The sequence below is a fragment of the Entelurus aequoreus genome, linkage group LG03 (assembly GCF_033978785.1).
Source record: "Entelurus aequoreus isolate RoL-2023_Sb linkage group LG03, RoL_Eaeq_v1.1, whole genome shotgun sequence".
NCBI lineage: Eukaryota > Metazoa > Chordata > Actinopteri > Syngnathiformes > Syngnathidae > Entelurus > Entelurus aequoreus.
Genome location: NC_084733.1, coordinates 72,198,527 through 72,225,604, shown reverse-complemented (window position 1 = coordinate 72,225,604; position 27,078 = coordinate 72,198,527). Strand labels below are relative to the sequence as shown.

At 40.0% G+C, this 27,078-nt stretch overlaps 1 protein-coding gene across 2 annotated transcripts in view; it reads left to right on the top strand.

Annotated features, from left to right (window-relative positions):
* The window catches only part of iqsec3b (IQ motif and Sec7 domain ArfGEF 3b), a 136,550-nt gene that overhangs the window by 60,590 nt on the left and 48,882 nt on the right, over positions 1-27,078 (top strand). For both annotated transcript variants that reach the window (XM_062042618.1, XM_062042619.1), the window contains exons 5-7: positions 2,502-3,244; positions 10,564-10,725; positions 20,942-21,064. In XM_062042618.1, coding sequence (XP_061898602.1) covers positions 2,502-3,244; positions 10,564-10,725; positions 20,942-21,064 — 1,028 coding nt within the window. The remainder of the gene's footprint in view (positions 1-2,501; positions 3,245-10,563; positions 10,726-20,941; positions 21,065-27,078) is intronic.

The following is a 27,078-nucleotide window of genomic DNA, read 5'->3' as shown; positions in this document are numbered from 1 at the left end:
CTTCCAACGTGACATTCATCGCAAAAAAGGCCTGAGAAGCATTTTCGGTAGAAGTGCTAATTGCTCAGTAGCTGTCACTATTCATGGTCTTACAAAACGACAGGTCATTAGCGAGAGAATAATTAGAATTAGAAGGCCATTTTAGTTACAATGTACACTCATGTACCGTCTAAGACTGCAAGATAACCTTTAAGGGCGCCATCCTAAACATTGTTACCCTTAAGCAGGGATATTCAACTCAATTGTTTGGGACTCCCAAACAATTGAGTTGAATATCTACAGTGGCCTCCCAAATTGGGAGGCCACTGTAGTGTATTTGCTGCAAAAAAAGTTTTTTGAAATTAACTCGTCGATATTAGGACCCCCGCCCACCCTCTTAGGAGGAGAGAGTCCTTGTTTAGTTGTAAGGCTGTCTAAAATAATGAGCGGTGGGAATTGAAAAACAATTTATTCTACAAAAAGTAGGTACAACAGTAGTAATACCAGCGCTGGAAAGAGAAAACCGATCTGTTGGAAGTTCAGGACAATCTCTAAAATGGTTGCCCGTCTCTCATGCTTTTGTCCAACCGCCTTGATGGTTATCGAAGCTGAAAGTTAACTTGACACATGTGACACATTCTCCTTTTTCACTCTGTCTCCAGGCTGGTACTTCCAGACACTATTAAACTCAGGAAAATAATATAGGGCAGCACGGTAGTACAGGGGTTAGTGCATGTGCCACACAATACGAAGGTCCTGAGTAGTCCTGAGTTCAATCTCGGGCTCGGGATCTTTCTTTGTGGAGTTTGCATGTTCTCCCTGTGACTGCGTGGGTTCCCTCCGGGTACTCCGGCTTCCTCCCACCTCCAAAAAAAACATGCACCTGGTGATTGGTTGATTGGCAACACTAAATTGGCCCTAGTGTGTGAATGTGAGTGTGAATGTTGTCTGTCAATCTGTGTTGGCCCTGCGATGAGGTGGCGACTTGTCCAGGGTGAACCCCGCCTTCCGCCCGAATGCAGCTGAGATAGGCTCCAGCACCCCCCGCGACCCCAAAAGGGACAAGCGGTAGGAAATGGATGGATGGATGGATGGATGGATTGAAAATAATATATGTGTGTGAGAGTGCACGTAATGAAACAGGGAAAGCTTATGAAGTGAACAAAGGCCAAATCTAAGGCATTCTATTCTGCTTAAAGGTGTAAAATATTGCTTTACCACGGGCCATCAGTTGAATAGCTCAAATGATGAAAAAGAGGGGACCTAAAATGGAACCTTGAGGAACACCGCGAGTCCAACTAAAGGAGGTGAACAAATGAGTACTGACTGCATCTGAAGTAAACAAGCTACAACAACACCTTAGTTACATAAATCACATGACAAAATGAATTCCATCCATCCATCCATTTTCTACCGCTTGTCCCTGTTGGGGTCCCGGGGGGTGCTGGAGCCTATCTCAGCTGCATTCGGGCGGAAGGCGGGGTACACCCTGGACAAGTCGCCACCTCATCGCAGGGCCAACAAAGATAGACAGACAACATTCACACTCACACACTAGGGCCAATTTAGTGTTGCCAATCAATCTATCCCCAGGCACATGTCTTAATAAATTGTAATTGCCAAAAAGGAGAGGACTCAGAGTAGTCCCCTGAGGAACGCCTCAGTCATGCAAATCACAAGTTTGGACCCCAGTGTTCTATTTTTACTCGCAAGGTTAAAATGTCAATGCAAGAATCTGCCAATGTGTTTACACAGTTCTGAGTTCATTTTTACCAGTGATTTTCAAACTGTGGTACGTGTACAGCTTGTGGTATGCGGGCTCCCTGTTGTGGTACGCCAAAGAAACACTTGATTAAAGTTTAGTGTCTTATTTTCCTGTAAATGGGTTATACTTGTATAGCGCTTTTCTACCTTCAAGGTACTCAAAGCGCTTTGACAGTATTTCCACATTCACCCATTCACACACACATTCACACACTGATGGCGGGAGCTGCCATGCAAGGCGCTAACCAGCAGCCATCAGGAGCAAGGGTGAAGTGTCTTGCCCAAGGACACAACGGACATGACTAGGATGGTAGAAGGTGGGGATTGAACCCCAGTAACCAGCAACCCTCCGATTGCTGGCACGGCCACTCTACCAACTTCGCCACGCCGCCCCTGTTCAAACTGTGTGTGATGTTACAGTGGCCAAAAATATTAAATATACTCTGCCTCGCTTTTAATGAATACTTAGGCCTACTACGCTACTGTATATTAATGTTGGTCACTATGGTGGCACTTGGAGAGACAATTTTTTTTCTGAAATGGTACTTGAAAAAAGTTGAAGAACCACTGCTCTATACAACAGGAGCACTCTACTGATTTTAGCAATTTTTTTTGCAAAAACGTTTGTCCCCCTAGGTTTTGAACTGAACTAAACCCCAGGCTGCCAGTTGAATAACCCTGTCCTAAAAGTCCAAATGATGTAAGTGTATTAACATATTATCACATCTCCGGCTTAATTGTGCATTTCCTCCCTCCAGCTTCACTCTCTGGCCCAGTCGATAGATGAAGCCCTCCGTGGTTGGAGCATGTCAGAAGGTGGAGAAGGCAAAGGCCTCCTCATGGACCCCAGTGCCCTTAGAGCAGCTGCTGAGAGCGCCTGCCTGCCCCGCAGCGCCAGCTCTCTTCTCATGGCCTTCAGGGACGTGACGGTGCACATTGACAGCAATAGCTCCTACACCATCTCCTCCGCCACCACCACCACAACCACCGCCTCGCTGGGCAACGCAGCCCAGGCGGGCAGCAGAAAGACCTCCTTGAGCGGGATGGGCGGGATAGGGTTCGGAGGAGGGGACGGGTTTTCAGCGGAAGGGATGGAGCCGGAGTTTCCCGCACCTCCCCCTAGTGAGGAGCTGGAAATGGTGGATCCTGGATCAAGGAGGGGGTCTGCCGTGCCCCTCCCAGGGGTGGGGGGATTTCTAGAGGGGGATAACCTCCTAGACAGAGTGGGGTCCACCTCCACGTCTACCTCCACGTCCACCACCATTGCCACCTCCACCCTGTCCAACCAGCAGCCTGCCCAGATTTACACCCAGTACCAGCAGTACCACTACATGCACCCCCAGCAGATGGCAGCGGGCACCAGTCCTGACGCCCTTCAGGCTCTGGTGGTCTCCTTGCCCAGGGACCGATGCCAGGATCCAGCTTCCTGCCGGTCTCCCACCTTCTCCACAGACACACACCGCAAACGGCTCTATCGTATTGGACTCAACCTCTTCAATGTGTGAGTGCAAGCACAACAAAACACGCACACACACAATATTATGATAAAAGTTGGAATTTTACTCAATAACAGTCACAGTTTTACAAGAAAAGAGTCGTAATTTTGCTCGACAAAAGTCACAATTTTTATAAGAAGACTTAAAGGCCTACTGAAACCCACTACTACCACCGACCACGCAGTCTGATAGTTTATACATCAATGATGAAATCTTAACATTGCAACACATGCCAATACGGCCGGGTTAACTAATAAAGCGCAATTTTAAATTTCCCGGCAAACTTCCGGCTGAAAACGTTTAGATATGATGACGTTTGCGCGTGACGTCAACAGTGGAAGCGGAAGTATTCGGAGCCCATTGAATCCAATACAAAAAGCTCTGTTTTCATTTCAAAATTCCACAGTATTCTGGACATCTGTGTTGGTGAATCTTTTGCAATTTGTTTAATGAACAATGGAGACTGCAAAGAAGAAAGCTGTAGGTGCGAACGGTGTATTAGCGGCGGACTACAGCAACACAACCAGGAGCACTTTGAGGATAGCAGAGGCGCTAGCCGAACGACCTCACCTTGACTTCCTCCGTCTCCGGGCCGCCAACCGCATCGTTGATCGGGTGAAGTCCTTCGTCGTACCGTCGATCGCTGGAAGGCAGGTGAGCACGGGTCGTGATGAGCAGATGAGAGCTGGTGTAGGTGCAGAGCTAATGTTTTTAGCATAGCTCTGTCGAGGTTCCGTAGCTAAGTTAGCTTCAATGGCGTCGTTAGCAACAGCATTATTAAGCTTCGCCAAGCTGGAAAGCATTAACCGTTTATTTACATGTCCAGAGTTTGGTAGTATTGTTGATCTTCTGTCTATCCTTCCAGTCAGGGACTTATTTGTTTTGTTTCTATATGCAGTAAAGCCCGATGCTATCACGTTAGCTCAGTAGCTAAAGAGCTTCACCGATGTATTGTCGTGAAGATAAAAGTCACTGTGAATGTCCATTTCGCGTTCTCGACTCTCATTTTCAAGAGGATATAGTATCCGAGGTGGTTTAAAATACAAATCCGTGATCCACAATAGAAAAAGGAGAGAGTGTGGAATCCAATGAACCCTTGTACCTAAGTTACGGTCAGAGCGAAAAAAGATACGTTCTGCACTGCACACTAGTCCTTCACTTTTATTATTAGCCTTTATTTAACCAGGTAAAATCCCATTGAGATCAAAGATCTCTTTTCCAAGGGAGACCTGGCCAAGAGGGCAGCAGCAAGGTTACATTAAAAACAGTAAACAAATACATAAAACATCACATTTACGACATTAAAACTTGCTCACATAACACATGTGCATACAGACAAGGTAGACTGCAGTCCTTTCACAGAAGCTTTAAACTCATTCAACGTAACAAGGGTTTGAAGTTTAATATTCACTTTCACGTTCCTCATCCACGAATCTTTCGTCCTCGCTCAAATTAATGGGGTAATCGTCGCTTTCTCGGTCCGAATCTCTCTCGTGCTGGTGTAAACAATAGGAAAATATGAGCAGTCCTTCCAAGACTTTCTTTTAATCAGAGACCAAAAGTTGCAAACTTTATCGTCGTTGTTCTATACTAAATCCTTTCAGCAAAAATAGGGCAATATCGCGAAATGATCAAGTATGACACATAGAATGGATCTGCTATCCCCGTTTAAATAAAAAAAATTCATTTCAGTAGGCCTTTAAAAATGTTGGCAATATTATTATAATAATCTGAATTTTACTCTGCAAAATTGTGACAAAAGTCATCATTTTACTCCAAAAATGTCACTGTTTTACAAGAACAACAAAAAAATTGGCAACATTGTGATAAAAGTCAGAATTTTATATGACAAATGTCAACATTTTGCATTAAAAATTAATACTTTTACATAAAAAAAGCAATAATTTTACGAGAAAATATTGCAATGTTAAAGGAACAGAAAGAATATGAGAAATTGTTCCAAATTTTATAAGAAAGAAGTCGACACATTGTAAGAAAAAGTCTGCTTTTATTTATTTTTTGTTTTGTTTTGAATGGTTTGTTTGTAATTGGTTTTTAATATTCATTATTTACTTCAAGTTATGACAGTATGTCTGTATATACATATTTATTAATTTTTTTTTAAAAATACATTTTGACCAAAGAGGGCAAATTTCAATTTCTTACACACACTTGTTATTACATATGTTGACCAGAGGGGGAACACTTTTAAAACTGACACACAGTCAATTTGAAAACTCCCGCCTTATTGGGACCACCCTAATTTTGATAGATTTCACCACCAGGGGTGCAAATGAGACATTCTCTATTAGATGCAATGGTTTTCCGTATTCGGACCTGACTTGTTCACCGGTCCTCATATGGAAGGTACTTTTCCTTGTTGATGTCTCAAGAAGGGTAGAAATACAAGAACACACACACACAAACACACACACACACACTTTAGATATATAAAAGAGAGCAAGGAGGGCATGAACAAAGTGAAAGAAGCCATAAATAGAACGCACGCCTGGCCTGCACTTATTATTATGACGATTAGTTATTACGAATTAAAGTTGATTAAGTCGCATGCATCGCTGACAGCGGCTCTGACCCCGGCGTCCACAGCTAACAGCTTTTGTGCATGAATGCACTCGCCTTTTCTTTTCTTTATTTCATAAGCTCGTCTTTCTTCTCACACACAAAGACACACACACACACACTCAGCACCTTCTTAAGTATTTTCATTCTCTCCACTTTACAATATTTTCCCCTCATAAAAAGTTATTACACTGCTTATGAAGTAGATTAAAAATGTAAAACCCTTTTTGTAAAGTGATATATTTACACCCGAGGACACAATTATTAGACCCAGAGGAACTTTTGAACATTTCTCAACAATTCTGCCAAATATTTGCAATATTCAGAACATTCTTGATAGTAAAGCATTCTTCAATGACTTACCTTTTCAGGTGTAAAATGAATCTTTTAAGATGTTTTTATGCAAGATTTGGGAAAACTTACCTGATCCAAAATATTAGCCTCCTTCTAAGTTTGAGTTTTAAAAACACAGCTGAGCGTTCAAATAGGTTTGGAGCACATCTGAGCAGGTAATTAACACTGTATAATAGGTATGTATCTCACGGTACACGGTACAATATAATCACAATATTAAAGTACCAGTAGAGTGAAAAAACAAGTTTCCTCTATATTGAAGCTATTATTATATACAATACAGGCCAAACGTTTGGACACACCTTCTCATTCAATGTGTTTTCTTTATTTTCATGACTATTTACATTGTAGATTGTCACTGAAGACATCAAAACTATGAATGAACACATGTGGAGTTATGTACTTAACAAAAAAAGGTGAAATAACTGAAAACATGTTTTATATTCTACTTTCTTCAAAATAGCCACCCTTTGCTCTGATTACTGCTTTGCACACTCTTGGCACCTGAAATGGTTTTCACTTCACAGGTGTGCTTGAAGTTTTGTTTTGTTTAATACAATTCTACCCAAACATTTAATAGAGTCAAATACAAATAAGGCAACAATACAACTATCCAACACTTTTATTTTCTAAGTAATGCTGTAAATCTGTACAGTAGTTATGAGCATGGACATCAATACTATGATTTGTCCGTGTGGCTGGACAGGACAGATTAAAAAAAAATCTAAATCAAAATCAAAATTAAAATAAAGGTTTGATTTTTTTTGGATCAATTAATAATCGTTACAAATAAGATTCATAATTAATTCGACTTTTTTTTTTTTTACACCCCTAATCCATTTGCAGTGAAATTTAGCTAAAAATGAATAGTATATGAATTATATATATACGAATATGAATAGTATATGTAAACAACTGGACAAGGCTTTAAGTTGTTTTTTTAACATTATTTTATTTGAATTTTTTAGAGTCTACTTATCACATTTAAATGCTAAATACAGGTATCATATGTGTACAGATTGTGTCTGATGATATATTTCTGTTGTAGTTGTAAAAAAATATATATATATATATATATCAATAAAAAAAGGCAGATATCGATATATGTCAAATGCCAAATATCGGCACCACTAATCGGTAGATCCCTAACCTTTAAGGGAACTGTAATTTTTTAACATGTAATATTTACGTATTTCCCTCATTTTAGGCATACGGGGGTGTATTAATTTCACAACATTTGCTATTCCTTTCAAAAACAAACAATAAGCATCATGCAGCAGTATTGATATGTGCTAAACAAGAAATACAAACTTTGAGCATAATAAAACAATCAATTACTGTACAATGTCCGCTCTCACTGGGACGCCGACTGATGGGATGTTTATATCTTCCCGTTTAGATGAAAAATGAATCGTAAACCTCCCGAAGGTTTAAAAAAAGGGAATGCAAACAAACAAATTTCCGTGTCTTTCTTGCCATTTCCGAGTCAAAGTTAAATGTAAAAGTTGACCAACTTCTCAGTTTATGGCCACAACATTGTTGGTGGTTTTTGGATGTTTTTTGGTGGTTTTTGGATGTTTTTAGAGGACTTTATGGGCGGAGCAGTGTACTCCCATTAGCTGCATTGTTAGCCACCTCGTACTTGTCGTATTTTAGGACTTAGAATGCATAAAAAAGAAAAAACATTTCCAAAATTCCAAAAAAAGTGCAGTTTCTCTTTACAGGGGAAGGATATATACCGCTATTTTTATACCTGCCACCCCTGGGTTGTAACCAAAAAAAAAGGTTTCCAACCAAAATAATAATTGTAACCCAAAAACAACTATTTAAAACCAACACTTTTAACATTTTATTTTAATCTTATTTTTTAAAATTTGAAATCAATTTATTTGGTTATAAATATTTTTTTTGGGTTGCACCGTTGCAAATCCATTATTTTTGGTGGTAAATCTTTTTTTTTTTTTTTTGGTTATGACTCAGCTTCGTCTTGTGGGCGAGGGCCCTCTCTGGCATCAGTCTTGGTCGTCTTCACCCCCGACAACGAGACAATAACTGACAACATTCATCAAAGTTGGCCAAGAAATGTTTGAAAGTTAGGGTCCAGTTGCTCAGAGGCCAAGCAATTTGGAGGATCTTAGAAAAAAATTCCTTGGAAAAATGCTTTAACATCCCTTTGCAAGCTTGTGCCAACTTAATTAAAAACTACCAGAAGACTCCCCCTCCCCACACACACTTTTCAATCCGAAAGGCTATAGTCCAGAGGTGTCAAACGTACGGCCCGAGGGCCGGATCAGGCCCGCGAACAGGTTTTATCCGGCCCGTGGGATGTATTTTCTAGTATAAAAATGACCCTGATATTTTTGAATGAAAGAAACTGCTTTTCTAAATGGGTCCACTGGATGTCGCAATACCAATTCTTTGTATCTCTGTACATGATGCTACATATGTACAAAATAAACCACATGGTGTTAGTACATCAGTTGAGGAAAATTATCAAATTACATAAATAACATACTGTAATTTGATTTTGATATTATTTTTTATCTTGATATATTGAAAATTAACACCAATGAACTGATGAACATTATCACATTTATTCAGAAAATATAAATAATGACAAATAAAATATATATACTGTTAACCGCAACAGGTAATTGTCAAAAAACAACAACATTATGATTTGTACAATTTCAGAATGTGCTTGTTCGATTTTTAAACAAAGAAAACAAACTGAAGTTGTCTTTATTTTTAAGTTATCGTGCCGTGATTTTACCAGTCCGGCCCACTTAAGAGTAGATTTTTCTCCATGTGGCCCCCGATCTAAAATTAGTTTGACACCCCTGCTATAGTCCAAGGGTGTCAAACTTGTTTTCATTAAGGGCCACACAGCGCAGTTATGGCTTCCCTCGAAGGACCACTTTTAACTTTGTCTATATTTTGCGTCATATTTATCATATGTTTTACTCATGGATAACTTGCTTTGCCGAGGTGACATGCAGGTATTTAGTTTACGGGTGTCCTGATTCAATATTGATATCGGTCTGATATCAGCAAAAAAACAAACAAGTATCGAATGTGTCAGGCTTACTACTGACATTTAGGTCATATTTGGGTTTTCCTGTGTTTCGGTATTTTAATTCCTGTCCAGTGTTATTTGTAGTTTCTACTTAATGTGTTTGTAATCACTTCCTGTCCTGGTGCTTTTGTTTTGTCAGTATTTCCTGTTTGGTCTCTGTGTTTTGAAGCACCTTTACTTTCGGTTCCATGTCCTGTCAGCACACTTGATTCTCATTAATTAGTTCCACCTGGGTCTCTCCTTCAGTGCTGGATCATTTTACTTTCTAGACTAATGCTTAGTGTGCTGTTTTTGTTTGATCCCTGCTTCCTGTGACTATTAAGTTAGTTTTACTTGCATTCCGCCTGCTATCCCTGCAACTTTGGGGTCACGCTGCACGCAACGTCCACCAGAACCGTGACAGGATGAAATGGGCTTTCATTAAAAAAAATGTCCGATATAAGTGCCCATACAAGCAGTCCTGCAGCGTGTTTACAGACAGTAAACATCGAAAAGTCCTCCAATAACCACTCAAGGTTGGTCTTTTCTTGTATTTTAAAGGTAAACATGGTATATAGGCTACTAGGAGCTAGCAGCTACACAACAGCTCCGACCACCACTAAACATTCATTCGCAATCATACACCAGTGGGAGTGGCAGTGGGAGCAAGGTGGGTGAAGTGTCTTGAACCAGGACACAACGGCAGTAACTAGGAGGGCGGATACTGGATTCGTACCAGGAACCACCAATAAGTGTCCATAATTGAACGCATGTTGCTGTCTAAAACAGCACATTTGTCAATATAAACAAGAATTTAATTAATTATAGTTGCATACTACTTACATATACAAAGTCTCCAAGGCAGAAGCACATTAAAAAAATCTACAGTAACAAACGTGTCCGCATTATTCAACTTCCTGTGTCATTAGCTTAATGTAATGAATTATTGTGGTCACTAGGTGTCGCGGAAAACAATTACCACTCAATTTCAACTTTACGACAAATAAGTAAATTCCAGACAGTTATCAATAAATGTTAGTTTCACCTCATCAAGCCTTTTTCTAATATTCCACATTACAAAAAAGTACAAGTATGTATGATTTCTGCTGCTATCAGTATCGGCCAATACTCAAGGCTCCAATATCGGTATTGTATCGCAAGTGAAAAAGTTGTATCAGGACACCGTAGTTAAGGCATTTTTTTTTTTTGGAAACCAATTTTTAAAAATATATTTTTGTATGATTAGCTATATAATTGCATGTGATTTTTTTTTGTCGATTTCAAAAAAGGGGATATTAACTAATAAGTATATAAATAAATGGTCTCTTCTGGCAGGAACCCGGAGAAAGGCATCCACTTCCTGATCACGCGTGGCTTCGTCCCGGACACGGCCATCGGCGTGGCTCACTTCCTGCTGCAGAGGAAAGGTCTGAGCAGACAGATGATTGGAGAGTTTCTGGGCAACAGCAAGCTGCAGTTCAACAGAGATGTTCTCGAGTGAGTCCTCTCTATTCATATACAATCTCTGGACACCACTTGCTTTGTTGTTGTCATGGTCCTTTTCACGGAAGTCATCTTGACCTACATAGTGACTATGAAACACAGATACATGCTAACAATGATGCATGCTTAGTTTGGCTCTGCACAATATTTTTCATATATGGTCATGTAAATAAGTGTCAATTAAATTATATTAAATTGTTTATTTTTTACTATTATAAAGGATGTAAATCCTACAACTCAGGATTCAAATTAATTTAAACAAAAAACAGGGTACAGGTTTCAAAATCTACTCTTGGCTGCTGAGTAAGCCCAGGGATGGTCTGGAAAAAGTATTTGAAAAATGTATTAACATTTTTTTAATGTTGATTCAGTTTACTATTGTTATTGTTATTATTATTATTATCATTAGTAGATAATAATAATAATAATAACTGGCCTCCTCGCAGGAAGACATAGATCAACACCTGAAGGATACAATAAAGTACTATCTATCTATCTATCTATCTGAAGCAGACGTACAGTGACCCCGCAAGAGAGCAGGAGTTGGGAGAGTGTAACAACCTCATAGAGCCCCCTGAACCACAAATGCAGTTTGATATGTCGGAGCTGCAGCTAAAGGAAGTCAGGGCGGGTGTCCGCAGAGCCAGGGCAAGCTCTGCACCGAGACCGAGTGGCACTTCATACAAAGTGTATAAGAACTGTCCCAAACTCCTGCAGTGTCTGTGGAAAATCCTGCGAGTCTTCTGGAGAAGGGGGAGGATCCCTGAGCAATGGCGAGTGGCGGAAGGGGTATGGATCCCAAAGGAGGAAAACTCCACTCAGCTGGACCAGTTCGGCATCATCTCCCTGCTGTGTGTTGAGGCAAAGGTTTTCTTCAGCGCTGTTTCCAAACGACTGTGTGCCTACCTGGCAAAGAACACCTACATCGATACATCTGTCCAGAAAGGCGGCATTTCAGGAATGTTAGGTTGTATGGAGCATACCGGTGTGGTGACGCAGCAAATTCGGGAGGCTCGAGAGAACAAGGGAAACCTATCAGTACTGTGGCTTGACCTGGCAAACGCATTCGGCTCCATTCCGCACAAGCTCGTTCAACTCACTCTAATGAAACATCATGTACCCAGCAGGTGTAGAGACCTCATTGCTGATTACTACAGCAATTTCAGGACGAGGGTCTCTTCCGGACCAACAACATCCAGTTGGCACAAAGTGGAGATTGGTATTATCACAGGGTGTACTATCTCTGTGACACTGTTCTCACTAGCCATGAACATGCTCACCAAGTCTGCTGAGCCAGAGTGCAGAGGGCCCCGCACAAATTCCGGACAAAGGCAACCACCCATCAGGGCATTCATGGATGACCTCACAGTCATGAAGAATCAGTCCCAGGCTGCCGTTGGATTCTGAAGGGACTTGAAAAGTTGGTGGAGTGGGCCCGGATGCGTTTCAAACCCGCCAAATCCAGATCAATGGTGCTGAGAAGCCAGTCAAGAGCTTGGGCAAGGTTTTTGACTGCTCTTTGAGAGACACAACATCCATCCAGTCGACATGCGCTGAGTTGGATGGCTGGCTGAAATCTGTGGACAAGTCAGGCTTACCTGGGAAGTTTAAAGCCTGGATTTACCAGCATGGCATTCTTCCCAGGATCCTGTGGCCCCTCCTCATCTACTCGTTCCCCATCTCGACAGTTGAGATCCTAGAGCGGAGGGTCAACAACCACCTCCGGAGATGGCTGGGACTACCTAAGAGCTTGAGTAGCATTGCACTCTACGGGAACAGCAACAAACTGCAGTTGCCTTTCAAATCCTTGGAGGAGGAATTTAAGGTAACTAGAGCCAGAGAAGTGGTACAGTACAGGGACTCAAGTGATCCGAAGGTGGCCAAAGCAGGGATCCAAGTGAGGACTGGCAGGAAATGGAGGGCAGAGGAAGCAGTTCAAGAGGCAGATGCAAGACTGTGACACAGGAGCCTGGTTGGAGCAGTCACACGGGGTCGAGCTGGGCTAGGATCCTTTCCAACTCCCCAACTGAACACTAGGGGGAAGGAAGGCCGATGTCTTCTTCAGGATGAGGTGAGAGCGGCAGTGGAGGAGACAAGAACCTGCAAGGCTGTTGGAATGAAGCAACAGGGAGCTTGGACAAGATGGGAGAATGCGGTTGAGAGGAGAGTGACCTGGGCTGAGCTTTGGAAAGCTGAGCCGCAACGCATCAAATTTCTCATCCAGGCAGTGTATGATGTGCTCCCAAGCCCTTCAAACCTGCACACATGGGGCATAGCAGAGACACCAGCATGCCCACTGTGCTCCAAGCGAGGAACCCTGGAACACATCCTCAGTTGCTGTACAAAGGCACTTGGAGATGGAAGGTACAGGTGGAGGCATGACCAAGTCCTGAAGACCATCGCTGAAGCCATTAGCACAGGACTGGCATGGGCAAAACAGTTCCACCCCTCCAAGAAAACCAACGCCTTTGTCAGAGCTGGGGACATGCCAACTCCTGCTAGAAGAACATCAGCAGGCATCCTGACGTCTGCAAAAGACTGGCAGTTGTTGGTGGACCTTGAAAACCAGCTGAAGTTCCCCAGCCATATCGCAGTCACCACCCTGCGACTTGACATTGCCCTTGTGTCTGAGTCCACCAAACAACCTGTGCTGCTGGAGCTGACAGTCCCGTGGGAAGATCGCCTGGAAGAAGCCTTCGAGAGGAAGCTCTCCAAGTATGCAGGCCTGGTCAGCGACTGTCAACAGGCTGGTTGGAGAGCAAGGTGTTTCCCTGTGGAGGTTGGATGCAGAGGATTTGCAGCCCGTTCCTTGGTCAGAGCCTTCAGCAGTTTGGGCATCGATGGAGAGAGAAAGAGGAGAGCCATCTGCAGTACCACCGAAGCGGCGGAAAGGGCCTCGAGATGGTTGTGGCTCAAAAGAGGTGATCCTTGGAGTCATGGTAGCTAGCTAGCCGTTTGGACACAAGCCGGGGGATTGGGTCGCTTGGAGGAGGGAGTATGACCAGTTGAGAGACCCGAAACGCCCGGTGAATCCAAGAGGTCACTGAGGATGTGTCCAGACTAAGCATCAGTAGATGTATGTACACAGTTATTATTATTATTATCATTAGTAGTGGTAGTGGTATTTTTACTTTATTTTATTATTACTATAGTTTTTTTTTTGCATGTTAATTTATTCCACATGTCCGTATGTTTTTTAGTTATATTCATTATATATATCTTGCATGGAAAACATTTGTTTATCAAGTCAAAACGACCAAAAAAATTATAGAAAATTGTGAATATATTTAGAATCAGAACAAATAACAATTGTGATTTGTATGTGAATCAATTTTTTCCAGCACCCCTAATTTAATTATTATAAATAATTGTATTAATGTTATTAGAATTATTATAATATTGTTATTACTATTACTATTAATAATAATGGTATGTGTTAGTTATTTATTAATAAAAATTGTTATAATTATTTATAAATTAATATTATTTTTATTATATTTTTATTTATTTAGTCTTTATTGTAATTCTTTTTTTTATATGAAAAAAAAACAGCATTTGTTTCTCAGGTCACAACAAATACGAATAAATAGTAAGAAAATGTTAAATAAAAGAGTGCAAAACAAATGATTATAATGAAATAATAATAATTATTGTTGTTAAAAGGTATAACAGGGAATAGCTGGTACAATACTTTGACATGCAGTTTTCAACAGTCGGGATTTTATTTTATTTTTTGCTTACCATGGAGAGACAACTTTAGGTTTAGTATAAATAATTCAACACAGCTTTCCAGACTCGATGTGAGCCATTAAAGGATTTTTTTCAGCAATTGAACATCGGTCATCTTTCAAAAGTTTCAGTGGGGATTGAAAAGAAGGCCACGATGCAAAAAAAAAAAAGCGCAAACAGAAGAAAGCCACAGAATGAATGAGGTATTCTCAATCTTATACGGGTCGAGCCAGAAATGTGTGTATATTTCTCGATAATATTACAACTTTTTTTCTTATCTTGTAACTTCACGTTATTCTTAAAAGATTTTACAAAATTAACATTCTATTCTCTTACAACTATAATGCCTTTTATTGTAGTATTCCGACTTTATTCTACAAACCCTGTTTCCATATGAGTTGGGAAATTGTGTTAGATGTAAATATAAACGGAATACAATGATTTGCAAATAATTTTCAACCCATATTCAGTTGAATATGCTACAAAGACAACATATTTGATGTCCAACCGATAAACTTTTTTTTTTTTGCAAATAATCATTAACTTTAGAATTTGATGCCAGCAACACGTGACAAAGAAGTTGGGAAAGGTGGCAACAAATACTGATACAGTTGAGGAATGCTCATCAAACACTTATTTGGAACATCCCACGGGTGAACAGGCAAATTGGGAACAGGTGGGTGCCATGATTGGGTATAAAAGTAGATTCCATGAAATGCTCAGTCATTCACAAACAAGGATGGGGCGAGGGTCACCACTTTGTCAACAAATGCGTGAGCAAATTGTTGAACAGTTTAAGAAAAACCTTTCTCAACCAGCTATTGCAAGGAAATTAGGGATTTCACCATCTACGGTCTGTAATATCATCAAAGGGTTCAGAGAATCTGGAGAAATCACTGCACGTAAGCAGCTAAGCCCGTGACCTTCAATCCCTCAGGCTGTACTGCATCAACAAGTGACATCAGTGTGTAAAGGATATCACCACATGGGCTCAGGAACACTTCAGAAACCCACTGTCAGTAACTACAGTTGGTTGCTACATCTGTAAGTGCAAGTTAAAACTCTCCTATGCAAGGCGAAAACCGTTTATCAACAACACCCAGAAACGCCGTCGGCTTCGCTGGACCTGAGCTCATCTAAGATGGACTGATACAAAGTGGAAAAGTGTTCTGTGGTCTGACGAGTCCACATTTCAAATTGTTTTTGGAAACTGTGGACGTCGTGTCCTCCGGACCAAAGAGGAAAAGAACCATCCGGATTGTTATAGGCGCAAAGTTGAAAAGCCTGCATCTGTGATGGTATGGGGGTGTATTAGTGCCCAAGACATGGGTAACTTACACATCTGTGAAGGCACCATTAATGCAGAAAGGTACATACAGGTTTTGAAGCAACATATGTTGCCATCCAAGCAACGTTACCATGGACGCCCCTGCTTATTTCAGCAAGACAATGCCAAGCCACGTGTTACATAAACGTGGCTTCATAGTAAAAGAGTGTGGGTACTAGACTGGCCTGCCTGTAGTCCAGACTGTCTCCCATTGAAAATGTGTGGCGCATTATGAAGCCTAAAATACCACAACTGAGACCCCCGGACTGTTGAACAACTTAAGCTGTACATCAAGCAAGAATGGGAAAGAATTCCACCTGAGAAGCTTCAAAAATGTGTCTCCTCAGTTCCCAAACGTTTACTGAGTGTTGTTAAAAGGAAAGGCCATGTAACACAGTGGTGAACATGCCCTTTCCCAACTACTTTGGCACGCGTTGCAGCCATGAAATTGTAAGTTAATTATTCGCAAAAAAAAAAAAAAGTTTATGAGTTTGAACATCAAATATCTTGTCTTTGTAGTGCTTCAATTGAATATGGGTTGAAAATGATTTGCAAATCATTCGAAGGGAATAAGCGGTAGAAAATGGATGGATGGATGTATTCCGTTTATATTTACATCTAACACAATTTCCCAACTCATATGGAAACGGGGTTTGTAATAACAATACTTTTTTATAGTACTGAAATATTATGATTTAATCGAAAAAATATTACTTTGATCTAGTGACATATAGGCTTTTTCCTTATAAGCGGACAACTTTTAAAAATGTTAGTCTTTAGATAGAGAGATATATATATACTTTTATTCACCCCAAATTAGGGAAATTGTATGGTTGCAGTGCAAGTTTTTACATACAATAACAGAAGTCAAACATAATGAAAAACAAATTTTTGAAAATAAATAATACATATTGCGCACTAAAGATTGCACTGTATACACATTGTACATATACATTCACTGTACAAACATACATATACACATACTGTACATATACATTCACTGTACGAACATACATATACACATACTGTACATATACAATACACTCATGCATATAATCACGTTTCATCAAACATATATTAACGTTGTTGCCCTAGGGGAAACTCGGTAACACATGGCACACTGACAAAGCTTAACCTATCGTTACTATAACAATCTGCAAGGTTAATTAATATAGTTGGCTTCTCCTCTATTTATCTGCTTTCTTTTGTATTTCAAGTTATCATTACATATATGTATTGTTGCATTTGAAACAATTGTATTGTTGATAATAGAGGTAATTATTGTTATTATTCATTACCAAAAGTGCTATTTCTATTGGTATTTGTATTGCTCTATTTGTAGTGTAATAATGTTCATTGTCATTTCTGTGTTAACATTTATTCGTTACATAACTTTTACCATCATATTTGTACATATCCTTTTGCTGATGTTGTTGTTTTTTGTTGTTATTGTTGTGTTTGCTGTTGTTGTTGTCTCTCTGTCTTATCCCCCTCTTGTCCCCGCAATGTCCCCCTCTGTCTTCCTTTTTTTCCCTCTTTCTATCCCCTTCTGCACCGGCCCGGCTGCACCAAATAATATAAATCCATTTAATAAAGTCAAATACAAATAAGGCAACAAGAGAAGTATCCAACACTTCTCTTTTGTAAAGTAAATGTGTACAGCCGATATGGGCATCTACATCAACTATATGATTTGCCTGAGTAGCTGGACAGGACAAAAAAAAAAGATTGCACTGTGTTATATACAAATAAAGCAAAAAACACTAACTTAACACTCGTATTGCACACCAAGGAAAAGATGACAGTAATCATATAAGTGCGTCGTAAAGTCTTATGACTGTGGGTAGAAAGGACCGACGGCTGCGCTCCTTCCAGCACAGCCTAATGCTGAAGGAGCTACTCAGGGCCTCCGCAGTGTCGTGCATGGGGTGAGTGGGATCAGACATGGATGTCAACTTGGTTAACATCCTTCTGTCGGCCACCTCCTCAGTGCTCTCTAGTGGGCAACCTAGGACGGAGTCAGCTCACTTAATCACTTTATTGAGTCTGTTCCTGTCTCTGACCGTGCCTCCCCCACCCCAGCGAACGATGGCATAGAACACCACAGAAGTTGTCGTAAAAAGTGCTCTGTAGTGACCCGATCTGCAGTCTCCTCAAGAAATGTCGGTGACTTTGACCCTTCTTGTACACAGCTTAAATTGTAATTCTAGTCCAGTTTATTATTTCTCGTAAATGGCACTTTTTTTAATGATTAAAGGGTTGTTTTTGCAAACCCAAAAATAGGCTAGCGAATGTTACCATTAATGATTTCACAGAACATATACAACAAGATGGCACAACCAAACCTGATAGTTAATGCTGTTACCTGATTGGCTGTTAGCGTGTCCCTCCCACTGATCACTTCCTGTGTTGCTCGGTTACAAGAGAGCGAGTGCCTTTGTTCATGCCACCAACCTTCCTTTGCAATTTCCGGTTTCTTCCGACATAGAAGAAAAAAAATGTTTTATCGAACACATCTTTTTATTGATATTATGTATCCACTGCGATATATATTGATATCGTTTTTTTCCCAGCTCTACCTTACAAGTTTATTCTCTTAACTTGGCGACACCCGCTTTTGTAACGCTACAAATCTTTTTGTAGTAATATTAACACTTAATTCTTGTTCATTTCCAACATTTTTCTTGTAAAGATATGCATTTAAGACATACTTAATATTCATATTTCTATTTTTATCGTGACTCTATTCTCAAAAAGTATGTTATTGTCAGACATACACTGCTCCCCTCACCTCCCAGGGGGTGATCAAGGGGATGGGTCAAATGCAGAGGACAAATTTCACCACAGCTAGTGTGTGTGTGAGAATCATTGGTACTTTAACTTAACTTAACTTAACATTTACAACTTTATTCTAGTATGCAAAAGGAATATCGGAACTTTATACATGTAACTTGATGATTCTTTGTCCTAATGTTACGTCTTTTTCGGAAAACATTGCAACTTTCCCCCTGTAACCTGGCAACGTGTAACATTATGATTTTTTTTTCGTAACATGACAACTTCATCCTTTTTTCAATTACAAAATTCAAAACCAGTGAAGTTGGCACGTTGTGTAAATCGTGAATAAAAACAGAATACAATGATTTGAAAATCTTTTTCAACCTATATTCAATTGAATAGACTGCAAAGACAAGATACTTAACGTTCGAACTGGTAAACTTAGTTATTTTTTGCAAATATTAGCTCATTTGGAATTTGATGCCTGCAACATGTTTCAAAAAAGCTGGCACAAATGGCAAAAAAGACAGAGAGAATTGAGGAATGCTCCTCAAACACTTATTTGGAACATACCACAGGTGAACAGGCTAATTGGGAACAAGTGGGTGCCATGATTGGGTATAAAAGCAGCTTCCATGAAATGCTCTGTCATTCACAAACAAAGATGGGGCGAGAGACACCACTTTGTGAACAAATGCGTCAGCAAATTGTTTAAGAACAACATTTCTCAACCAGCTATTGCAAGAAATTTAGGGATTTCACCATCTACGGTCCGTGATACCATCAAAAGGTTCAGAGAATCTGGAGAAATCACTGCAAGGTCGAAAACCAACATTGAATGCCTGTGACCTTTGATCCCTCATGCGGTACTGCATCAAAAACCGACAGCAAGTAAAAGATATCACCACATGGGCTCAGGAACACTTCAGAAAACCACTGTCAGTAACTACAGTTTGTCGCTACATCTGTAAGTGCAAATTAAAACTCTACTATGCAAAGCGAAAGCCATTTATCAACAAAACCCAGAAACGCCGCCGGCTTCGCTGGGCCTGAGCTTATCGAAGATGGACTGATGCAAAGTGGAAAAGTGTACTGTGGTACTGATGAACATATGTTGCCATCCAAGCAACGTCTTTTTCATGGATGCCCCTGCTTATTTCAGCAAGACAATGCTAAGCCACATTCTGCACGTGTTACAACAGCATGGCTTCGTAGTAAAAGAGTGCGGGTACTAGACTGGCCTACCTGTAGTCCAGACCTGTCTCCCATTGAAAATGTGTGGTGCATTATGAAGCGTAAAATACCACAACGGAGACCCCGGACTGTTGAACAACTTAAGCTGTACATCAAGCAAGAATGGGAAAGAATTCCACCTGAAAAGCTTCAAAAATTGGTCTCCTCAGTTCCCAAACTGAGTGTTGTTAAAAGGAAAGGCCATGTAACACAGGGGTAAAAATGCCCCTGTGCCAACGTTTTTGCAATGTGTTGCGGCCATTAAATTCTAAATTAATGATTATTTGCAAAAAAAACTCCACGTTTCTCAGTTTGAACATTAAGTATCTTGTCTTTGCAGTCCATTCAATTGAATATACGTTTAATAATGATTTGCAAATCATTGTATTCTGTTTTTATTTACGAATTACACAACATGCCAACTTCACTGGTTTTGGGTTTTGTACTTTACTCTTGGAACAATACGACTTTGTTCTCAAAACTTTGTGAATTCACAAGACTTTTCTTTCCGGCGTGGCCCTGATCCTGCTCAGCAGTGGCACGCCAGCATGCATACATGCAGCAGACTTTTATTAAAAAAAGCTGTCCCCTCTCTGCTGTTTTGCATCCATCTTCACGTGGAGACAGATCCAGGAGTGAGAGGGAGGCTTTTTGCTGAGGTTGTTGCAGAGATGCTAGAAATAGGTCACTGCACTGCACACACACACACACACACACACACGTTCACTTGTTGTAAGACTCACGGTGGTGCGTTACCCCCCCTCCGTGCAGTCATACATGGCGCAACACATTTATGTACTGTATGGCTTTTCCTTTTTCTCAGCCTTTCATGTACTCCTCTCTTGTCCTCTTCCTCTTTGAAAGTCATAATGTGGCTCTCTCGGCCATCTCTTTGCCTGCCTCTTATCTCCCTCTGTAATCGAGGCCTTTCTTCTTCAGTCATGTGTACGTGTGGGTCTGTGTGTGCAAACACTTTGCCTGTGTGGGTCTTCCAGGTCAGTGACTCAGTAATGCAAGCATGACTGTAAGAGGAAGGTTTGCCATCAGCGCTTGGCGACGCTGTCGTGAACGCATTCGCTCGCCCGCGTGCCAAATAGTGGGCTAAACAGCTTTTTTATGTCTTTCCGCTTCCTCACGCCACAGTTGCGTCGTGGACGAGATGGATTTCTCCGGCATGGAGTTGGACGAAGCGTTGCGAAAGTTCCAGGCTCACGTTCGTGTCCAGGGCGAGGCGCAGAAAGTGGAAAGACTCATCGAGGCCTTCAGGTAAGAAATTCAATTGTTAAAGTTTTAAGCACTACACTTTTTAGTATACCGTAATTAAAAATGCTAAATGACCATTTTCATCGTAAAACATGCTAAATACTAGGGATGTGAATTTTTGGGCACCATATGATTCGATTTTTGGGGGAACGATTCTCCATTCAAACTGATTCACGATTCAAAATCAGTACTTTTTTTTTAAATAACATTGAGTACCAGTACTATGATTAACTGCATTTCTCTATAAAATAGCAAACAGCTCTGATAAATATATATATATTATTTTTTTTAACAAAATGCCACCCAAACATAATAAACACAATAAAGCATTTATTTTCTCTGGAGCATCTACATCAACAATATGATTTGCCTGAGTAGCTGGACAGGACACATTTAAAAGAAAAAAAAAAAGTTTTCATTTTTCTTTAAAAAAATGATTTTTTAAAATGGATTAAGAATCTTTACAATTAAGAATTGCGGTTCCATCGAAAATCAGATTTTTACTAAATATGGTCAATATAAGTAAATATAAACTGTACCACTTTCTGATTTGGTACGACGTTGTTATGATTTCGCACCATTTACAATTATCTTACTATTCCCTTGTGTTGTCAGATATTTATAAAATAATGGCTGTGTCAATTCATCTGTACTGTTATACAAGTTGTACACTGACTACTGTAAAGTAAACCCAAGGTTCATAATGTCACTTGTGGGCCATTTGCTTTTTGTAACTTTATTTCATATTTCTATTTCAGTAAGTAAGTAAGTAAGTCAATTTTATTTATAAAGCGCTTTTCACAGATAAAATCACAAAGCGCTGTAAAGTAAAACAACAATTATATTTAAAACAACAGAGGCAACATCATAAAAAGGATACAAAGTGGATTAAAAATGATAGTTAAAAGGTGCATTAACTAAAAGCTTTACTAAAAAGAGAAGTTTTCAAATGTTTCTTAAAAGTTTCAACACAGTCAAGATCACTAAGGGACTGGTGCAAATTGTTCCAGAGTCTGGGAGCTATAGCTTTGAATGCCAGGTTTTAAAACAAGTTTTCGAGATATTTAGAAGACCCTGGCCTGAAGACCGGAGGCTGCGCGCTGAAGAGTAGGGACATAACAAGTCAGTGATGTACTGAGGGGCCCTACCATGCAACGCACGGAATGTCAGGACTAAAATTTTAAACTCAATGCGGAATTTAACTGGAATCCAATGAAGACTGGATAAAACGGGTGATATGGGCTGTTCTGGGTGCACAGGTCAAAAGTCTGGCAGCCGCATTTTGTACAGTGTGAATGTTGTCTGTCTATCTGTGTTGGCTCTGCGATGAGGTGGCGACTTGTCCAGGGTGTACCCCGCCTTCCGCCCGATTGTAGCTGAGATAGGCTCCAGCGCCCCCCGCGACCCCGAAGGGAATAAGCGGTAGAAAATGGATGGATGAAGTCTCTTTAGTGTTGACTTGTTGAAAAGGGTGAAGAGGGAATTGCAATAGTCAATGTGAGACGAAATGAACGTGTGAATGATCATTTCGAGATCCAATTTTGATAACAAATTTCTCACTTTAGAAATATTTCTGAGATGATAAAAACTGTTTTTGGTCAGTTGACGACAGTGACCCTCCTAAGACATTGACTGATCCAACACAACCCCAAGGTTTCTGAGGCTACTTTTAACAAATGCACTGGGCACCAAGGGAGTTCTTGATCAGGGGGGTCTTTTTATCGGGGGCAATTATCAGAGTTTCTGTTTGGTTTAAATTTATCTGGAGGAAATTTGAGGACAACCAGTTTTTATACAGGATACACACTCCAAGAACTCAGATAAAAAGTGAAATTCTGAATCATTGAAGGAGCTTAACAGTTGAATATCATCTGCATAGAAATGATAACAAACATTTTTAAAACGACTGACCAACCTCTTAAGTGGCATCAGATACAACAAAGATAAAACAGGCCCCAGAACAGAACCCTGGGCCACAACACATGACATGTTGGACACAATGGACATTACATCATTAAAAGCAACATTAAAAGTTATCCCTTTTATATAAGAAGTAAACCACTGGATAACTGCACCAGAAAACCCCATCTCAGATTTGAGGCGATCTATCAGTATACTGTGATCCACAGTATCAAAGGCTGATGTCAAATCGAGTAAAAGCAAAACTGTGTAGCAACCAGAGTCAGCGGCTATCATCACATCACTGGAAACTTTCAGAAGAGCAGTTTGGGTGGAGTGAAATAACGTAAAACCAGATTGGTATGTATCGTAAAAATCATGCTGTTCCAAAAATGAGGTTAGCTGCTTAGCTACCACTTTTTCAATGATTTTTGACATAAAGGGAAGTTTTGATACGGGCTGGTAATTTATAGGCTCCACCGGATCAACATTAGGTTTTTTAAGGATGGGATTCACCACGGCATGTTTAAAAAAGCTGGGGATCGAGCCAGACTGAAGTGAAAGGTTTATACATTTTACCACCCAAGGACCAACAGCATCAAAAACATTTAAGAACAGTGGAGTAGGAACATTCATTTTGCCCACTGAAACCTGAACAGGAGTAAAGGAAGACCATGATGAGCACACAGGGGCTGGAGAAGTGCACAAACCATCCAAGGGAGGACTAATACGGGCCCTTATGTCTTGCACCTTGTTTACAAACAGTACTGAACCTAACAGGAGGAGTGAGTTTTTAGCATAGAAGTAGCAAATACTGTAAAGGACATGAAATATTGCCATATGGCATTTATGCTAATAGTATATGTAATATTCAACAGTTTTCAGAGATGTGAAGTGAAGTGAAGTGAATTCTATTTATATAGCGCTTTTCTCTAGTGACTCAAAGCGCTTTACATAGTGAAACCCCAATATCTAAGTTACATTTAAACCAGTGTGGGTGGCACTGAGAGCAGGTGGGTAAAGTGTCTTGCCCAAGGACACAACGGCAGTGACTAGGATGGCGGAAGCGGGGATCGAACCTGCAACCCTCAGGTTGATGGCACGGCCACTCTACCAGCCGAGCTATACCGCCCATGATGTCATGTGTTAGGGCACAGGTGTCAAACTCAAGTTTCCGGGGCCAAATTTGGCCAGCCACATCATTTTATATGGCCTGCAAAAGCCTTGAAACAATTTGCGTTAATAAAGTACTTTATCTTTCCATCTATCACCATTTTGACAGAAAAAAAATACATGTACTGGATGTAGTTGAATAGCTTTTAAACTTTAATATCATATGATAACATAACACATTTTACATTTTCAAACACTCATAACATTTTGTTTTTTAAAATTAAAATACATGCTTAAATATCTGCTTAACTTATGATTGATATATTTAGTTATCCATCAAATTTGACACTAGAAAAATTACGATAGATTTTACGGTAAAAACTGGCAGCTCAGTCGCTACAATCTTACCGTGACAAAACAGAGGTACAATTTACAATCACTGTAAAAACAACAACCGTAGATTTTACGGTTACAAAAAAGGCAAGATTTTTTATCCTGCCTTTTATCTGTTAGGGTTAGGGTTAGCCTAGGGTTAATCCTAACCCTAACCCTATATGCTGTAAACAGTATATTTTACAGTAAAGTTCTGGCAACCGAGCTGCGTTTTTTATTTTTTACCCTAAAATCTACAGATTTAAGTAAAAAAATATGTAATCATCAAATGCATCGGCAAAGGATTCACCTCACTTTCATGAGGTAAATCCTTTTGAACTAATTATTATTCACTGGTACAAGCACGGGCCATTGAGGGCAGCCATAACTGCCATGTGGCCCTCAGTGAAAACGAGTTTGACACCCCTGTGTTTAGGTAACAACACGACCAAAGTGAAACATTTTTGTTATTAAGAAAATAAACTTAAGTATTGTTGGGATAAGGAGTAACACTCATACGTGAAACGTATAATTTTGGCAAAGAATTTAAGTCAGGGATGTTCAAACTTTTTCCAGCTACAACCACATGCGGGGGCCACTTTGATACATTTTGTACATGAAAGATACTATGGTAAAACCAATACAATCCAGGTCAGTTTATGGTAATAGCTGCACAAAACATCCACATCTTAGCTTTGTATAACAAAGCACATTTTATTAATTAATGATTATTTTCATGATGATTTTGTTTTTTTATGATTGAATTACCCTTCTTATAATTATATGTATCTTTAAAGCACTTTGAATTGCCTTGCGTACAAATTGTGCTCTAAAATAAACGTTCCTCGCTTATATAACCCCCTTGATATAATCACATTTCTTAGGATTATTATTATTTCCTTATGTACCGTAAACTAAAACGTTTTGAGGGCTTTAGCACACTTGAAAACATAAATGTGTACATATGGATGCACAGAAATCATGGAATAACAGTAAGACGCACAGGTCGAATTGGGCCAGTTAGAATGTTTCGTTGTTTTCTGGATGGATGTGTTTATTTTCTCTTTAAAATGTGGTGTGGGCCAATCAAAATCGAGCTGCGGGCCGCAAATGGACCCCGGGCCGCACTTTGGACACCCCTGATTTAAGTGATTATAAAAGTCAAACTTCAGAAGCATGCTGTTTTTCCAGCGTTGAAACAGTTGTTTAAATTGTATTGATTAAATATGCAAACAGATCAATGTGCAGGAATTTTGCTTCATAAAAAAATAATTTTGAAGGATGGACTTTATCCTACGTTGGGGAAATTCTGTGACTGCAGGGTAACATTTATCAGTTTAGCAATTGATAAAGCAATGAATTTACAGGTAATTTATTTATTTTATATCCTGGAATGCAAACGGTGCTGATTTGGGGGAATGATCCTTGTGAGTATAAAATGTGAGAGTGGTTCTGTGAGATACTGTAGCAAACCCCATTTAGGCGGTGGAAATGTGCCTCTTTAAAAAACCTTCCGCACAACAGCAATCAATCACAAGCTCGAAACCCCAAAGGCCACGCTAAAATTATTATCATTGCCGCTGGCGACTTGTGCTGAGCGTACAAATTCTACACTAAATGTAAAAAGTAAAATAAAATAAAAAGCTTTGATGCCATGTAGCAGCCTTGGGTGAGGAGACGAGCACATCCACTGAGGCGTTTTAATAACCTTTAAGTGCTTCTCTGAGCTCATTGCGACAGCTTCTGATGAGAGTGAACCTTTGTATCATTAACAAATTACACTGATTGCCTGTAACCATGGCTGAACTCAGCCGTGTGTTTGATTGTCAGCCAATTATACCGCAGATGCATGCAGGGACCGAAATAGATGCTCCGACCTCTGAGTGACACTTTGTGGACACATCTTTGTGCTTGTTTGTACGCAGTCCAAGGCTGTGTGTCATTGAAACGCACAAATTAATGCGGACTCATTCCATCCATCGCTAAACGTTTAGGAACATCCTGGCGTTTTTACCTCGCGTGTGATTCTTACTCTTCTAGTGTTGGTCGGCCAGAACAAAAATAGCTTTTCACGCTCTGTCAGAAAAGTGAGTGACGCTATAAAAGAGAAGGAAGTGGCCAGACTAATATTCTCTGCAGCGCTGCCCTTGAAACATCCTGGAAGTATCCTGCATAAAGTGCCTGCAGGACAAATGGGAGAAAAATTGCTGCTGTGATTTAAGGTTATAGATGTGCTGGAGTCAGTGAAATATACTGCAGTACGTGTGTCCTTTGTGCAAGATGATCAACACATTTGTGTTGCTTGGATAAGAACTACTACTACCTGACTTTCTATGTTCTCACTGCAGGTCAATTCCCATTTTTCTTTGATTTTTTTTGTCAATGTGGACAAGTATATACAGTATTTTCAAGTCTGAAATGGCCCAGGTCTCTCTTATATGTGGCTATAAATCAGATATGCAGGGAAATAGTACCTAATTCAGGGTCCTTACCACCATAAGGTGTGAATGTGGAGTTAATGAATAGGTTCTCAGTTAACACGCTTTGAGTCACTAGAAAAAAGTGCTTTATAAATCTAATCCATTGTTATTATGATCATTTTTATATATGTGTATATATATGTGTGTGCGTAT